The 18,467-nt window shown below is 50.7% G+C and overlaps 1 protein-coding gene across 1 annotated transcript in view; it reads left to right on the plus strand.

The window, feature by feature from the left end:
* The window catches only part of Hk1 (hexokinase 1), a 72,733-nt gene that overhangs the window by 28,069 nt on the left and 26,197 nt on the right, over positions 1 to 18,467 (plus strand). The window contains exons 3-7 of the mRNA XM_026394647.2: positions 3,338 to 3,486; positions 9,305 to 9,424; positions 13,847 to 13,942; positions 14,486 to 14,585; positions 14,683 to 14,866. Of these exons, the coding sequence (XP_026250432.1) occupies positions 3,338 to 3,486; positions 9,305 to 9,424; positions 13,847 to 13,942; positions 14,486 to 14,585; positions 14,683 to 14,866 (649 nt within the window). The remainder of the gene's footprint in view (positions 1 to 3,337; positions 3,487 to 9,304; positions 9,425 to 13,846; positions 13,943 to 14,485; positions 14,586 to 14,682; positions 14,867 to 18,467) is intronic.

Below are 18,467 nucleotides of genomic sequence, written 5' to 3' on the forward strand. Positions count from 1 at the left end.
CAAACAAAAGAGCCAGGTTGGACCCTAACTCACACTATATACAAAAGATTAACTCAGAATGGATTAAAGGCCTAAATGAAAGCTGAAACTATAACACTCTCAAAAGGAAATACAGGTATGAATTTTTGTGACCTTGGATTTGACCATGGAGTTAGATACAGACCCCAAGAGCATGAACAACAAAAGAAAAAGTAAATAAATTGTACTTTATCAAAATTAAAAACTTAGTGCATTAAGATGCTATCGAGGGGCTGGGGTGGTGGCTCAGTGGTAGAACACTTGTCTAGCATGTGTGAGGTACTGGGTTTAATCCTCAGCACCACATATAAATAAATAAAATAAAGGTCCATTGACAACTAAAAAATATCAAAAAAAAAAAAAAAAAAAAAAAAAAGCTCTCAAGAGCCAGATTTGGTGGCACACACCTGTAATCCTAGTGACTTGGGAGGCTAAGGCAAGAGGATCCTGAGTTCAAAACTAGCCTCAGCAACTTATTGAGGCCCTGAGACCCTGTTCCAAAAAAAGGGATGGGGGGATGGGGATGTGACTCAGTACTCAAGCACCCCTGGGTTCAATTCCTGATACTGGGGGAAAAAAATGCTGTCAAGAAAGTGAGAAAACAATCTACAGAAGGGGAGAGAACATTTTTAGGTCATAACTAGAATATTTAAAGAACTCACAGCTCAAAGTTAAACAGACAATGCAATTGTGAAAACAGGCAAAGGGAAAAATAAATAAATAAAAATGGATAAAGGATCTGAACAGATACATCTTTAAAGATATACCCATGGCCAATAAGCACGTGAAGAGGTGCTTAATATCCTTAGTTCATCTGAGAAATGTAAAACAAACAAACAAACAACAAACAACAAAAGTCACGAGTGTCGCTGAAGATGGAGAGAAATTGGAAATGCCTTACATCACAGATGGGAATGAAAATGCAGCTGCTTTTGAAAACAGTGACCATTTTTCAAAAAGGTAAACATGAGCTGTCATTTGACACAGCAATTCTGCTGTGAATACATGTTCACACAAAACTCACGTACGCCAGTGTTCATAGCAGCTTTATTCATGAGAGGCAAAAGGTGTAAGGTGCCCCGTGTCCTTCGGTGGATGAATGGATAAATAACATGTGCTACATCCAGACGGCGGGGCATTATTTGACCACAAAAGGGAATGAAATACGAATACATACAGCAACAAGATGAGCTTCAAAAACATTTTGCTCTTAGTGAAACCCTGTCTCAAAATTAAAAAAACAACAACAAGAACAACAACAACAAAAAACCATGGAAAAGGCGGGTCTGGGGATGTGGCTCGGTGATTAAGTGCCCCTGGGTTCAATCCCTGGTACCAACAAAACAAAACACCCCCCCCCCCCACACACACACACATCCCTGAGGTCCAGAAAACCAACCAACCAAACATTTTACTAAGGGAAAGACACCAGTCATGAAAGGCCACAGACTCTAAGATTCTGTCCTTGTGAAATGTCCACAGTAGGAAAGCCTGTGGAGACAGAAAGCAGATTGGTGGGAGATGAGGACGTTTGGAAGTGATAAAGGGTACTGAGTTTCTTTTTGAGTTGAAGAAAATGCTCCTAAAACTAATTGTGGTGATGGTTGCACGACTCTGAAACTACTAAAAGCCACTGAATTGCACACTGTAGGTGCGTGAATTATGCGGCCTGGGAATTACATTTTAATAATGCTGTTATATAAAATATGATAATAATGGTCCTTCTCTGGGTAAGTGAGATGCTTCAAAGCAGTCTGGTATTGACTGTCGTGGGACTGAGGCTCTTTTTTGTTTGTGTGTGTGTGTGTGTGTGTGTGTGTGTGTGTGTGGTATTGCTGGGGATCCATCAAACCCAGGGCCTCCTGCATGCTGGGCAATTACTGTACCACTGAGCCACACTCCAGCCCAATTTTTAGAGTTTTGTAGACAAAGAATGACAAATCTATGAAGGGGTGACAGAGCCAGTAGATGTCTGGTCTTGGGGTGGGAGACTTAAAATTTGGGGATGTTACTAAGCAGAGGCATCCAAGCTGGGCACGGTAATACCCGCCTGTAATCCCAGCAACTCCAGAGGCTGTGGCGGGAGGATTGAAAGTTCAAAGCCAGCTTCAGCAACTTAGCGGGGCCCCAGGCAATTTAATAAGACCCTGTCTCTAAATACAATGTAAAAAAAGGGCTTGGGATGTGACTCAGTGGTTAAGCGCCCCTGGGTTCAGTCCCCAATATCAAAAAGAAAAGAAAAAAACCAAGACATACATGTGGGTGGGGGTTGAGGCAGAAGCCAGTGGACAGTGGGTGGCTTCAGTTTGTTTGGTTGGAAACTCTGAGGCCCATCTCTGGTGATGAAGGCTGTTTAGGGGGCTCAGTAGAGGAAGGACATTCACCCCCACCCACACCCTGAAATCTTCACGGCCTGCTTCATGTAGAAGACAGAGATGACCCTTTCCGAAGTGTTAGGTCTGCGTGATTCCCGCCCACGGTGATGCTGACAGGGCCGTTTCCGTGGGGAAGTCAGTGGCAGGCCTGGTGTCAGGTCAGTTGTCCGACCTGGGTATGGGGAGGCCGGAGCGGCTGGAGGCACCTTGAAGACCTGACACCAAGTGGAAGAAGCCAGGCACAAAAAGACAGATAGTGTGTGATTCCCCCTGAGAGGAAACATCTAGAATAAGCAAATTTTAGAGAGAGCAGCAGAGAGATTACCAAAGACAGGGGATGGGGGGCGGCCAAGAGGGAGTTGTCGCCTCATGGTGATAGAGTTTTGGTTCAGCGATGAGAATGGTTTGGAAATAGTGGTCCTTGCTCAATATCAGGAATGTACTTAGGAGCTCCAAACTGTAGACTTGAGAAGGGGTCACATTGTTGCCAGTTTTGTGTACATTTTACCACAAAAGAACCACCCTGTGCAGTGATCCCTCTGACCCACATGGCAGGAATCCGTGGCGCGGGATGGACCTCAGGTGTAGGGTTTTCTCTGCATTGAAATGCTGTGTGAGTCTCACCTGTGGATCGCAGGGCTGTTTTTGACATCAGAGAAGATGTCAGGGAAGAAGGAATGAACCTTGTCCTAAGTCAGTACTTCATTCCTGTGGTCAGTGCTCCAAGCCCTTTCTGGCTCAGGAGCTGGACTGCAGAGGGCTTCTGTCACTCTGTTCTGCTCCGGAAGCAGGTCGGATGGGCTCAGCAGGGTTCCTGCTTCCTCCAGAAAGCACTGTGCATTGGCATTCCGGGGAGGCAGACAGGGCCGGGGCCAAGAAGGGGGCATGATGTGTGGCCTTCTGATGCTCGGATCTGACGAGACCCTTGTTTTCTCCCTCAACAGAAAAAGGAGATTTCATCGCCCTGGATCTTGGTGGGTCTTCCTTTCGAATTCTGCGGGTGCAAGTGAATCATGAGAAAAAACAGAACGTTCACATGGAGTCCGAGGCTTATGACACCCCGGAGAACATCGTGCACGGCAGTGGAAGCCAGGTGGGTCCCCGCGATCTTAGGTCAGCCCCACTGGGCCGGTATCCCCTGGGGCACCTCCAGGTACCAGACTTCCAAGCACGGGTGTCCCGAGCCTCTGACGGGGGTCTCTGGAAGGAATCTGTGGTGGTGTCCGTGGTAAGGACTCTTGGGTGAGGGACGTGGCAGCCAGCATGGGCTGGACTTTGCTGCGAGAAACATCCACTAACTGGGCCAACTGGGGTCGGGGGTGGGTGCTCAGACTTTCACAGGGTAGAGGGTGTCACAGGGAGGCCCTGCAGCTCTGTGGGGTACATGCTCTCATCCTGGGTGGGTTCCCCAGCAGTGTTAGCAAGCCCTGGGCTGGAAACACTCCTTCTTTGAGGTCATTGACCTCCTCCCCTTCTCACCAAATCCAGACCCTGGTAGGCTATGGCAGTGACCATGTTGGGCAGGAATAGAGTTCACAGCGCAGGGGACTGAAGGGTCTCGTTCCTGGTTGAGTAGCATTGTGTACAACCTTGGCATGGCCAAGAAAGAGGCAGGGCTTGCTTTGGAATTCACGGTCCCCTCCTCTGACACTTGTACCTGAGGCCCACTTCCTCCTGGGCCCCGGGCAGGCTGCTTCCTGTGGCTGAGGGCCATTGGCATGTCCAAGAAGGGTCACCACCCTCTCCCCACCCTGCCCCATCTAGTTGCTGTGAGTAATGGGTCCCTGGCTCTCCAGAGCCCCGTGACCAGGGTTCAAGAACTCCCCTCGGGTTTTCAGGCATCTCTGGGTCTGCTGAGCCCGCCCCGCGGGGCGCTCTGCTGCTCCCCCCGGGGTCGACCTGCTCTCTGGGCGGTGCCCCCTCCTGGTCGGGGCTGCGGTGTGTTCACAGGAAGGTCATGACTAGGTTCTCCAGAGAATCCATTGGTTCTGGATGGGCTTGGAGACGAGATACAGGAGCCTTCTCCTCTGGACTCCACTTTATTCCTAAGGACCTGGAACCAGCCACCCAGCCTTTCTTTGTCCAGGAAACAAGGGCTCATCCGGCCTCTAACTTGCTCCCGGGGTTGGGGTTCAGAGCTTTTCAGACCCCATCACAGTGGGCATTGAAGGGGACACTATCACCAGAGCCCCTATGGCCAGCCGCTGACCCCTGCCTGAAGGTTCCCCACAGTCCCTCCTGTCCCGGACCCTTCATGCCGGGGTGCAGGTGGCTGCTTGCCCATTAGCCTCTGCACTGATCCTCTTGCGGGTGGCCTTTGGTTACAGGCACTGGCCTGTCACCCTTTGTTCCCAAGACTCTTGGCTTGAACCACCTAAGCCTGGTGCCCCCACCACTGAGACTGTCACTCTGCAGACATTCCTGTGGGCTTGGACCTGGCCTCTCAGGAGCAGGGTTTGTTCATTCAGGGGTCCCACACATTCACTCTCACTTTTTTGTGTGTGGGGGCACCAGGGATTGAGCTCAGGGTCACTTGGCCACTGAGCCACATCCCCAGCGCTATTTTGTATTTTGTTTAGAGACAGGGTCTCACTGAGTTGCTTGGTGCCTTGCTTTTGCAAAGGCTGGCTTTGAACTCGCAATCCTCCTGCCTCAACCTCCGGAGCCTTGGGGATTACAGGCCTACGGCCCCCACCCCACCCCGGGCTAGTAACTTCCTTCTTTACCATTGTCTCCCTCTTCCAGTCTCTGTCCCCAACTTCCCTCTTAGTTGCAGGATAACTTTGTTTCCTGCCATCTCTATTTCTTCCTTTGCCTCTCTGATGATGGAATAATTTTGTATCATTACAACAGATACTTAATAGTGCTCGTTATATGCAAGTCCCTGATACAAGCACTTGATATGTATTAACTCATTTAATCATCACAATAGCCTCATGAGGCAGGTATTGTTATCATTCCCGTTTTACAGATGGGAAATAGAGGCTTAGCTGTTTATAACTAGCCACTGGGATCTGAACTTGGGTGGTTTGATTTCTAGAAGTTATAGTAGCAGCAACTTGGAGCTCCTAGGCAGGGCTTTGTGTTTTATCTTTGTTTGTTTATTTACTTAAAAAAAAATTTTTTTTTTGATACAAGGGATTGAACTCAGGAACACTCGACCACTGAGCCCCATCCCCAGCCCTATTTTGTATTTTATTTAGAGACAGGGTTTCATTGACTTGCTTAGCGCCTTGCTTTTGCTGAGGCTGGCTTTGAACTTGTAATCCTCCTGCCTCAGCCTCCCGAGCCGCTGGGATTACTTACGAGCATGCACCACCACGCCTGGCTATTTTGAGTGTTTTTAAATTGATTTTTAAATCTTTTATTTGAAATGTTATTAAACTTCCAGAGAAGTTCTCAGACAAGCACAGGGAGCTCCTTTGGACCCTGTTCAACCGGATTCTCCAGTTGTCAGTTTTTCCTATTATCCTTGTCTCCCCCCAAACACAAACACACTGAGTCTAAAAGACTTAGTGTAATTTTAAGCTTTAACAACTTCATAAGCACAAATTCAACATTTTTTTAAGAGAGAGAGTATTTTTTAATATTTATTTTTTAGTTTTCGGCGGACACAACATCTTTGTATGTGGTGCTGAGGATCGAACCCCGGCCGCATGCATGCCAGGAGAGTGCGCTGCCACTTGAGCCACATCCCCAGCCCCAAATTCAACATTCTTAAAACATGACTTAGGGCCCGGTATGGTAGCTGTGATCCTAGAGATTGGGAGGCTGAGGCAGGAGGATTGCAGGTTTGAGGACAGCTTCAACAACTTAGCAAGGCCCTGCCAGGCACTATGGTGCACTCCTGTAATCCCAATGGCTCTGAAGGCTGAGGCAGGAGGATGGTGAGTTCAAAGCCAGCCTCAGCAACGGTGAGGCGCTAAGCAATTCATTGAGACCCTGTCTCTAAATAAAATACAAAATAGGGCTGGGGATGTGGCTCAGTGGTCAAGTGTCCCTGGGTTCAATCCCTGGTACTACTCCACCCCCCGTAAAAGCAAGGCCCTAAGCAATTTAGCAAGACTCTGTCCCAAAATAAAAAAATAAAAAGGGCTGTGGATGTGACTCAGTGGTTAAGTGCCTCTGGGTTCAACCCCCAGTGCACAGTATCAAAAAAAATAAACAAACAGTTTGGGGGAATTTTGGATAATAAATATTAATTTTTTAATTGTAACCAGTTTGCCATCTTCAGTCAGAGAGACTGAGTCTCTGAGTCTCTGTGTGCATTTTGAGAATAATAAGCATTTTGTCAGGAAAGAAAAAGACGGAAGCTTCTTTAGGTGCTAAAATGTCTTGTGCTGAGGGGGGCCTCCCTGCTCCTGGTTGATGGCGGGCTCTGGGCAGCCCTGGGCTGGCTTCCTGCCTCCTTGGGCAAGCTCATGGCCCTGGTTTGTGGAAATTCCACAGAAATGGCCTTTTCTTCTCAGTGGAGCGCTCTGGGGATGGGCTTTGGCTTGGATCCCGGAGCTGGGGACGCACCCGGCCATGTGAGCCCGTTTCAGGGTCTGCGGGCTCGCGGCTCCCGCCCCTTCCCAGGCAGCCCCTGTCCCCTCCTGCTGTCCAGCTTGCAGCAGGGGAGTCCGGAGGCGCGTCTGAGTGCAGATGGCTTGGGGACTGACTTAGTGATGGGTTTATATCAATCTGAAATATAGGTCACCGGAAGCTTAGCCCTGGCTCTCCAGGGAGGGCGGTCATGTGTCCCTTCAGAGATGCTGGCTGCAGCCTGAAAAATAGTGGCTTGGGATGGCGGCTCCTAAATCGTGATGGATCGGGTTCCTCTTACCCTGAGCTTCGGCCACGAGCCGCGCAGACGAGACCAACTGGGTTTAAACGGCTGCCTGCAACACGAAGCTGAGAAAGTGGTGGAAAATCACACAACAGAGGGGTTTTTCAATGGGGGCGCGTGGCTCTGCGACCCCGAGGGTCCTGCTTGCAGGCTGGAAGGCGAGAGAGCGCCAGAACCCACGATGCATTTATTTACAGGGGAATTAACAAAGGATTTTCAACAGAATGTTCTTCACCAGAGAAGGCAGGGGTGGGCTGGCCAAGCCCCCATAGGTAACACCCGGTCCAGAGTCGGGGGGGAAGCAGACTTCTTGGCCAGCGAAGGTGGGGGCCACCTGCCTTGTGCAGCCCAGACGGTCCACAGTGCCAGACCGACACCCCCGTGGCTCAAGGCGGAGAGAGGATGCTCAGTACAGCTCATGGGTGGCCCCCACACCTAGGTCTGACTTTGGAGCTGCGTCAGGCATCTGGGGAACATGGGAATGGCAATAATGACCCCTGGCTCCCTTTCAGGTACACTCCTCCAAAGAAACCCTTCAGGCAGGTGGCCTTGTCTGAGAGCTTGGGCTGGAGCTACTTTGTGTGACTGAGTGGTTTGGCCTTTTCAGTGCTGCCTTCTTCTGAGCACCAAGAGGCCTGGTGGCTGTGATAGTCCCATTTATAAAAAAAGTCTGGTGTCATAACAGTTATGTGAAAAAGACAGGGAGGTTACTAAGACTGGCACACATAGTCACAGGTTGGATTAATAGAAGCATAGCACTAAAGAAATGGGAGGTTCTGTTTCTACTAAGCTTTCCTCTGGTTGGAACACATATAGAAATCTATCTTCAGTTCTGGTTACAAATGAGGGGAGTTATTTGAAGATCCAAAAAGTTTAGAGATGACAAGTCTCTTGTCATTGGCCGTTTGCCTGCAGAAGCTAGAGAATCATTGTCCTGGGCTCTTCCTAGTGGATTCCTCAGGTGTGTATGCACCTAATAATCATAGGTAACGTGCTCTAGAGCAGGCCAGCTTCGATTGCAAGCCAGTAAATAAGTTGTGGCCTACTCACACCGTGCAGTGTTGTGTAGCAATTCATATGAAGAGTCCACAGAGACGCACCCAGCGTGGTTGACTGTCACACGTGTAGAGTGAGAAAACATAGACACCAAGCAGCTCGTTTCCATTTATGTGCAGTAGACGGGGAGCACAACCAGTCAAGGGTGTTAGAAATGAGGGTGGCAGGGGAAGTGACCAGGCAGACATGAGGTTGGTATCTGGGTCTTGTCAATGTTTTTCTCTGTACTGGGGATTAAACCCAGGGGCACTTAACCACTGGGCCACATCTTCAGCCCCCTTTTAAATTTTATTTAGAGACAGCATCTCAATAAGTTGCTTAGGGCCTCACTAGGTTGCTGAGGCTGACTTTGAACTTTCGATCCTCCCATCTCAGCCTCCCAAGCTGCTGGGATCATAGGCGTGCACCACCATGCCCAGCTAATTTTTTTTTTTTTTTAAGTGAAAAGTATTTGTCTGGTGCTCAGGATGAACCCAGGGTCTCCTGCTCGTTAAGCACTGGACGACTCAACTACATGCATCCCCGGCCCTTTGTAGTGGTTCCCGATGTGGGTGCTGGTGGCTGCAGTCTGTGAGAATCCAGTGAAGGCCACACGTAGGGTGGGTGCACTTTTTGTTCTGCATGTCGTCTTGAAGCCTGTCTGTCACGGCAGTGGGCCCAGGCTGTGGAGTTGCCATGCGGTTTCTGGAATTCACAGAGAAATCAGCATGGGAAGGGGCCAGAAGGCCACTCCCGCCAGGTGGTGACAGCAACCCATAGACAGTGTGTTATGGAGGGATAAGCCGATTTTCTCAGCACCCAGATGACATGGGTCAGTGACTGCTGAGAGGCCTGTTCCCTCTGAGAGTTTGAGACACTTCCTAAGAGTTGTGCTAGACATGGGCCACTCTTTCTGAGTGGCTTTTGTGGGGACAGGACCCTCCGGTAGATGTGGTTCTTTCAGTGTGTAAGGGATGGAACCCGTTCCGTTTCTCCCTCAGAATGCTCCGTCCCTCGTCCCTATTGACTGCTCTTTGTGTCCTTCTAGCTTTTCGATCATGTTGCCGAGTGCCTGGGGGACTTCATGGAGAAAAAGAAGATTAAGGACAAGAACTTACCCGTGGGATTCACGTTTTCTTTCCCTTGCCGGCAATCCAAGATAGACGAGGTAAGGCAGATGCCCAGAGTGGGAAAGCTGATGAGCTCCCCCTTTTTTTTTAAAAAAAAATTTATTTATTTATTCATTCTGATTTGTTATACAGGACAGCGGAATGCATTTCAGTTCATAGTACACACACAGAGCACGGTTTTTCATGTCTCTGGTTGTTCACAAATTAGAGTCCCACCATTCGTGTCCTCATACATGTACTTAGGGTGATGATGTCCATCCATTCCACCATCTTTCCTACCCCCATGCCCCCTCCCGTCCCCTCCCTACCCTTTGTCCTATCTAAAGTTTCTTCCCATGCTACCCCCCACCCCATCCCCATTATGGATCAGCATCCTCATATCAGAGAAAACATTTGGCCTTTGGTTTTTTGGGGATTGGCTTACTTCACTTAGCATGATATTCTCCAGCTCCATCCATTTACCTGCAAATGCCATGATTTTATTCTCTTAATGCTGAGTAAAATTCCATTGTGTATATATGCCATAGTTTCTTTATCCATTCATCTATGGAAGGGCATCTAGGTTGGTTCTACAGTTTAGCTATTGTGAATTGTGCTGCTATAAACATTGATGTGACTGTGTCCCTGTAGTATGCTGCTTTTAAGTCCTTGGGTATAGTCCGAGGAGAGGAATAGCTGGGTCAAATGGTGGTTCCATTCCAAGTTTTCCAAGGATTCTCCATACTGCTTTCCATATTGGCTGCACCAATTTGCAGTCCCACCAGCAATATACGAGTGCACCTTTTCCCCCACATCCTGGCCCACACTTATTTTTGTTTGTATTCTTGATAGTTGCCATTCTGACTGGAATGAGATAAAATCTTAGAGTTGTTTTGATTTGCCTTTCTCTGATTGCTAGAGATGTTGAACATTTTTTTCATACATTTGTTGATTGATTGTACATCATCTTCTGAGAAGTGTCTGTTCAGTTCCCTGACCCATTGATTGATTGGGTTATTTGTTTTTTTTGGTGTTAAGATTTTTGAGTTCTTTATGTATCCTAGAGGTTAGTGCTCTATCTGACGTTGCTAACGAGCCCTTTTTCTCTGCTAACGTCCGCCCATGGATCACAGCGCAACCTGTGTATCTGGTACCTTTAGAAACATTTTCAGAAATTAATGTGAGGTCACCATGTAATTTTTTTTTAAATCACTTTAGTTGCTGATGTGTTTTTTGGACACAAATCATGGTATTTATGGCCGCCAGGGAAAGTGAACTATTTATTAAACTTGAGCTAGTGAAAGGAAATACATCAATGGAGAGAGGAGGGAAAGTCCTCGGTCAGAATGGCACAGTGTGGTGGCATTGATCTGGCGGCCCCCTGGTCACTGAGTCTGGGCCTGTCCCTCAGATACTGCTGGGCAGTGGCTCCAGCCCCAGAGAAGCCCTGGGTTCCCCTGTCGGCCTGTCGCACCTGCCTTCCTGTTCGTATCTTATTTATCTGTTCATCAAGGAAGCACTCGGACCCACCGTGTGATGTCTTTTACCTCAGAGAACTGCAAGGATACGAAATAAATAGATACAGCCTTGTGTCTTTCCTGTGTGCAGAAACAGACCCCCCCAGCCCCCCAGCCCCATAAATAAACTCCTAACAATAGGACTTCTTGTCCAGGGCCTAGCAGGCTCTGTTTAAATACGCATCCCACAGCTGACACACATGGTCTTCAAACACCTCTGTGAGTTCAGTGCTTATGAGTCCCATTTTACAGATGAGAAAACTGAGGCTGATAGGACTTAAGAGCCTTCCCAAGGTCCCCCAGGCCAGGAGGTAGCAGAGCCTGTGCTCACCGCTAGTCCACATTGCCGCAGTGCGGTAACCTTTGGGCCTGGGGCACCTTCTGCCATGGCAGGCAGTATCCTGGAGCCCTGAGTCAGCAGGGTGAGCACCCACTTCATGGGAGCCCTGGCTCTTAGGTCTGTGGCATCAGCAGGAAGGCATGTGAGGTCCAGCAGGCCAAGCCCTCAGTTCAGGTGGAGAATGGAGGTCCTTGCAGAGTCACAGGGCCCCTTAGTGGCAGAGCCTGGGCCAGGGATCCAGGCCCCACCTTCTCTCAGTACCTCTGAGATGCCGCTGGGTCCTCTTTCACCCAGTCAGCGCTACCGTGGTCACATCTGGTGTCTGGCACTATTGCCCCTCCAAGCTGTGCAAAGCAATTTGGCCTCCAGAGTGTGTCTCCCAACCTTCCCTGAAGCCTGTGGCTGGGACAGCAGTTGCCCCGTGTCGATGGGAGACACATAGCAAACCTCCAGCAGGTGCCAGAGTCGGCAGGTAGCTGCAGACCACACAGGATGTAGGATTTTTCCTGTACGTATACACTGTAATGAAGTTTAATTTATAAATTAGTCACAGGAAAAGATTAACAACCATAACTAATAACAAAACGGAACCATCTTAACAAAATACTGGAATAAAAGTCATGTGAAGGTACAGTGTCCCTCAAAATGTCAAATGGCACTGTGAAGTCTGACAAGTGATCTGATAACCAGTGTGGCTACTAAGTGACTGTGGGTACTGGCCAGGCCTGGGAGAGAGTGGTCAGCAGACCTGCCTGTTCCCCAGAAGGCACAGGGACTAAAATGCAGCTGGGGTCTGGCTACAAAGCCGACTTCCAGTTAGGCTTGCTTGCTGTGTGACCATCCTCATGGGCACGAGAGCCTTCAGGGTGGACCACATTTGCTTGGAAAGGGCCACTGAGTGGCCAGGCTGCCTTCCAGGGAACACGCAGGTCACAGACACGACAGGAGCCTGCGACCTCTAAGACTGTCCAAATCTAGATCAGCTGCCTTAATTTGATAAGCAAAGTGAGTTCAGAGGAGTAGAGGGAACAGCCCTCAAGAAAATGGGCAGGAGGTTGGAGGTAGAAGCTGGTCTCCTGATCCCACCCCCTTGGTCTTCCACAGCACCAAGTTCTCTGAAGCTTTTGAGGGGTAAAGGTCAGGGGAAGAAAACAGGTCCAGAGGTTTCTGCAGTTCCCAGCTTAGCTATAGTTATAGTTGCTCCCGAGCAAAGAAACACAAACTCACCCGTCGGCTCTCCATCCCTATAGTTATTTTTCTTTTTAGTGTCTTGAATTTTTAAAAAACATCCAAAAGCAGCATGCAGAGCTATTAAAATAATATAAAATTTTGATGCAAAAAGAATTCCTACCCCTTCACATTCCCAAGTGAATAAATCATTGGCTGTCTATTCTCGATGTTTCTCCATTAATATGCAAACAGAAATGGATTCGTAATATATTAATAGTGGAGACCCTGCTTATAAATGGAACCTTAGGTTCCAAAGAGGTGCACGTCACACTAGTCAACACTGTCCTTTCAATATCTAGGACTGGCTCGCATAAGCCAGTCTCTTGGCATTTTGTTTCTCTTTCCCATTTAGCTGTGGCCTTTTTTCCCTGGAGCCACGAAGCCACGTCCTGAATGGAAAGTCAGGGAGGCGACAGGTCCTCCTGGGGTTTCTCTTGCCCTCTCTATATTTGGTGGTACAGGGGATTGAACCCAGGGCCCTGCACATGCTAGGCAGGCGCTCTGCCACTAAGCTACATCTCCAGCCCTTTTTGATTTTGAGAGAGGGTCTCACTAAATTGCTGAGGGTCTCACTAAGTTGCCCAGGCTGGCCTGGAACTTGTGATGGTCCTGCCTTAGTTTCCCAAGTAGCTGGGATTGAAGGCATGCGCCACTAGCCCACAGGGGCACTTAACCACAGAACCACCTCCCCAGTCCTTTTTTTTTTTTTTTGTATTTTATTTAGGGCAGGGTCTCACTGAGTTGCTTAGGGCCTCACTAAGTTGCTGAGGCTGGCTTTGAACTCGCGATCCTCCTGCCTCAGCCTCCTGAATCACTAGTGCCACCACTCCTGGCTCGGCTCTTTCCGGCTTTATTGTTTTTTGTTTGTTTGTTTGTTTTTTGTTTTTTTTCTTGGTAATGGGGATTGAACTCAGGGGCACTTGACCACTGAGCCCCCTCCCCAGCCCTATTTTGTGTTTAGAGACAGGGTCTCACTGAGTTGCTCAGTGCCTTGCTTTTGCTGAGGCTGGCTTTGAACCCGCGATCCTCCTGCCTCAGCCTCCTGAGCCACTGACTACAGGCCACTGTGCCTGGCCTCCTGCTTTCTTTTTAAGTGGGGTCTGGCTACAAAGCCGACTTCCAGTTAGGCTTGCTTGGTGTGTGGCACTGCAGTACCTGCTGGCCACTTGTTTTATTCTGGTGTGAGCTGGAGACTGTGGGCCCGTTTCTTTCCTCCTCTGTGGTTGCCCTGAGAGAACTCCATCCTGGGGGTAAACAGGAGAGGAGCAGAACGGACTCTCACCCAGGTGAGCTCGAGAAGGCCACTGGACCCCTGCTGTCCTTGGAGCAGCCCCCAGCGGCCTGGGGCGTGCCAGGCTCCCGACTCTCTCCCCATGGTCCACTCTCCTTTGCAGGCCATCCTGATCACCTGGACCAAGCGGTTTAAAGCCAGTGGCGTGGAGGGGGCCGATGTCGTCAAGCTGCTGAACAAAGCCATCAAAAAGCGAGGGGTAATTTCTCTCAGGCTGCACAGAGGGGAGGAGGGGAGCCGGGTCCTAAAGCCGACTAGAGCCCTCTCTGGGGGGCCGTGGTGCCTGAACCCGAGCAGGGCCAGGTGAGGGCCCAGGAGTGTTTAGGGCCAGACTCTCAAAGATACCAGGGCTGGGGCCAGGACATCACCTCCCAGGGGAGTGTGGGCTGAGGGAGCCACCGCCTAGCCTGCGGGCTGGAGCAGAGACCGAGGAGCTGACCTTCTCGTAGGCACGGGATCTCCTGCTTCCTGCAGTGGTTTGTGGAGGAACGTGACTCAGTGAGTAAAATCCACTCCCCAAAGGATCCTAAGCCAGATAATTAAGGGGACCGTGCAGTTTCCGTAAGGTAATCACAGTTCTCTAATCCAATTAGTTTGAGTCCTGGCAGCAACATAGCCAGCACCACCCCCCAGAGCTGGGGAGATTCTGAGAACCGTGCGTTCTCGCCAAGCTCTCTGGGGGGGGGGGTGATCCCTGCCCCCATGTGGGTGTGGACACCAACACCCCGCTATCCTTCCCCAGGACTATGACGCGAACATTGTGGCTGTGGTGAACGACACGGTGGGGACCATGATGACCTGTGGCTATGACGACCAGCAGTGTGAAGTCGGCCTGATCATTGGTAACGAGCCCCGGTTGCTCAGCCCAGCTTTTAGCTGATGATTTGAGGCTCCGCCTTCCAGCTCCCCTGTGACTGCAGCTCCCACGTTGTCTCCCAGGCACGGGCACCAACGCTTGCTACATGGAGGAACTGAGGCACATTGATCTGGTGGAAGGAGACGAGGGGAGGATGTGCATCAACACTGAATGGGGAGCCTTTGGGGACGATGGATCACTGGAAGACATCCGGACTGAATTTGACAGAGAGTTAGACCGAGGGTCCCTCAACCCTGGAAAACAGCTGTGAGTTTTTGACATTCTCCTCTAGCTCCCTACATGACCTTAGGGACACTTAACAAAACCCCGGGGGTGGGGTGGAAGATGGAAGGGTGCAAAGCCAGGTGATCCCAGATGCAAAAGCCCATCAGATGTGCATGATTTTTGGCTCCTCATTTGGATAGAGGCGCAGCTGTGGAGTCAGTAGCTTTCAAAGCAGTTCTTAGATATTATTCTCTTTGTTTAGTTACATGATACTTGTGTCCTTGTGAAATATTTTGAAAATTAAAAGCACAGAAGCGTCAGTATAAAGATACGGTTGAACGTCATTCCTACATGCTGCAGTTGCTGGTCTGCTGCTCAGGAGGAGGGGACCTCATCATACGTGGGGCCTCGGTCGAGCAAGGGAGAGGAGGGAGCGTGCATGTGTCAATATTGTCAGCACATATTCACGGAGCACTTTGTGCTGAGCTCTGTGCTAGACTCCAGGGATCCAAAACAGTGCCTTTCCTCCCAGGACTTACCATCCTGATGGGAAGGTGGGTCACATCGAGCCACACAAGTCACGCAGACCTTAGGAGAAACCCGTGTCAAGCACAGGAGGGAGGATCAGAGTCCATACGACATCCAACTTCTAGGCGGGTGGATTTTGGCCTGGCGAGTTCTTGGCATCATTCAGGCTCCAGTGGATGGCGCCTTCTCTGAGCCACTCTTTTCCTGAAGTGCCTGCGTACATTTCTCTGTGATGCAAGCACGCCGCCAGCCCTCTGAGTTGGCCCAGCCTCTGGCAGCCTTGTCCTGGGCTTGGGTTCTGTCAGCCTGCAGAGAGGTGCTCGCAGACCCTGTGCACCTGACGGCCAGACAGAAACAGGGGTTGACTGAAACCCGTCACCTGACAGATCTCCATGCGCCCAGCTGAACAATTGGTCTTTCCACCCGAATTAATGGAATTGCATAATCATGGGTGGCAGCCCTCCCCCCACCGTGGGGGAGGGGGAGTGGAGGAACCAGGTTCTCAGTGAGAGGCTGTCCAGATTCTTAGACCCAGAGATGAGCTTCTGCTTTGCAGGTATCAGCTTGGGGATAAGGGACTCTAGTTCCAAAGCTTTGACAGGCAACAATTTTTGGGGGTTCCCTCCCCCAACCATGAACTTGACTCCTAGTCCTAAAACCTGATCCCAGCTGACATGAAGTTATTGCCAGTGCCTGTGGACGCTTCTCCAAAGAGCCTGGATGTGCCTGATTACAGGGTGCCTTGGGCACCTCTGAGTGGTCTGTGACGTACGGCATCTGTATCCTGATGTAACCCTAACGTCCCCCAGTCTCCACAGTCTCAATCACATGTGACCTCAGGGGCTTCAGATAAGGGCTTATGTGCTGTAGCTTCCATCAGCCACTTACTCAGATGTCTCCCTTCTCAGCAGTGTGGACAGGCAGGTCACTGTGGTTGCTGAGCAGATGTGGTCTAGGCCCTTGTCTGTATCCTTGGCCCAGTGTGGGAACCCTGCCTGGCTTGCCTGTGAACCTGGATTTCGCTGCCATATTGTTTTTTTTTTGGGGGGGGGGATACTGGAGATTGAACCTGGGAGCACTTAACCACTGAGCCACATCTCCACCTCTTTTTTGTATTTCATTTAGAGACAGGGTCTCACTTAGTTGCTGAGGCTGGCTCTCGATCCTCCTGCCTCAGCCTCCTGAGCCACTGGGATGACAGGCGTGCGTGACTGTGCCCGCCTCCCTTCTTTCATCTTCAACCCTCTCCTTCCCTCCAGATTCCTTGGGTTTCTTGTTCTGTTGTCTGTGTTGCCTGGAATCCCCAATCCCATCTCCCTCTGATTCCTATCGTCTCCTTCAGGGTGCGAGGAGAGCCTTTGCCCCACACAGCAGCCGGCGCCTTGGCCACAGCGGCCGACTCGGGCTGGAGAGGGAGCCCTGTGGCCTGGGTGGTGGTGGAATAACTGCACAGGTTCCCGGCCCCACGCCTTCTTTTTCTTCTTGTTCTGCTCCGTAGAATCTCTGCCTGGCCATGGGCCTTTCCCTCCTTTTCCTTCCCCAGGCTGACCGCTGGGGCCAGTTGCTGTGCACGTCCTCGCTTCTGACCCCGACCCCATCTCAGCCCTGCCTGGGCCCACCAGCAGGCATGGTGCTGCTCCTCGATGCTGGGCCCTGGCCATCGGGGTCTGAGTGCTGAGAGGCAGATTTCACGTGGGCAGAAGGGACACATGGCCAGGGAGAGCCGCTGGCTCCATCAGCCTTTGGCTTGTGCAGAAAGGGGCTCTTGGGAGGTGCCATGGTTTGTTCTAAAGACTGAGAAAGGACAGACCTGGCCCTGGCTCCACCTGGAATAGGGTCATCAGTGCTGCATTTGTGAAGGACCATTGGGTGGGACGGGAGCAGATCTTTGTGGGTGTCTCCAGAAGGCAGAGGAAGAAGCGGTGATGGGGTGCCAGGAGCCTGGCATTAGCTCATCCTGAGGGGGAAACTTGTCCTTTTGTCACACTGCCCAGTGGTGGTCGGGCTACCTAGGAAGTGACTGGAGGAAGACAAGCAGAAGCTGGGTGAGGGATGAGGCTAGGTAGCCCTGCCATGGCAGTACTAGCTAACATTGAACGGCACTGTCCATGAGACAGACAGACAGACTGCACAGGGTTAGAGCAGAGCTTCTGGTGTTCCGTTTACCTGGGTTCAACATTTGGGTTTGCCACTGTTAGCTCTGTCCATGGGCTATGTTTATAACCTTTGCCTCTCAGTTTTTGCATCTGTGAAGTGGGTATAATGCCAGTGTCTACTTTGTAGGATGGTCATGAGGATAAAATAAGTTAATATATTTAAAGAGCTGAGAAAAGTACCAGAAACATAGGAAGGTCGTAAGAATTCATTATTGGACACCATAGTATTTGACCTATATTAACCCATATCCTCTGTATAATCTGGTAAGAGGCCCTGTTTCTGTCCCCAGTACAGAAGTGAGGAGACTGAGGTCCAGAGCCATGAGGAGCCCAGTGGAAATGTAGCAGGGCTGAGCCTGGGTAGTGAGGCTCTGCCTGGTCCTTCCAGCTTGGTTCTTCATGGGGGCTGGTTCCCACAGGTGCCTGGGGTGGCAGCTGGGCAGCTAGGACCCAGAAGGATGCTCCTTCCAGGGCCATGGCTGGGCGGTCCTGTCTGGTCCTGCAGGAGCAGGAACAATGGGGACTCTGTCTCTGAAGAGGCTCTGTGCTTGCTGACAAACTGCTGCGGGCTCAGGTCCTCACAGCATCTGGGCTGCCATGCCCGGCTCTGACTGGAACAGATTGTTTTGCTGTGTCACTGTCAGCTCTGGGGATGCCAGCCCCGAGAGGGGAGGCCGCGCTCTCACGGGGGCCTGCCTCTTTGATCCGCCCTCCTCAGGGTTTCCTCCTGGCCCCTGGTCAGTCAGGATCAGGGCTGAATCTGGCTCAGATACAACATGGAGCCCCGGTTCCCTGGGTCTGGCCTGGGCCTGTCTCAGTTGTGTGTTGGCTTCAGTCTGAGGCTCCTCGGGGCCAGGGCTCCCTGCAGCGCTGAGCAGGGGGGAGAGGCTGCTGCAGTAACAGGGCTACACCTCACGCCCCCCCCAGGAGAGGGAGTGGCTCGCTTGATTCAGCTGGAG

The sequence above is a fragment of the Urocitellus parryii genome, chromosome 5 (assembly GCF_045843805.1).
Source record: "Urocitellus parryii isolate mUroPar1 chromosome 5, mUroPar1.hap1, whole genome shotgun sequence".
NCBI classification, from domain to species: Eukaryota; Metazoa; Chordata; class Mammalia; order Rodentia; family Sciuridae; genus Urocitellus; species Urocitellus parryii.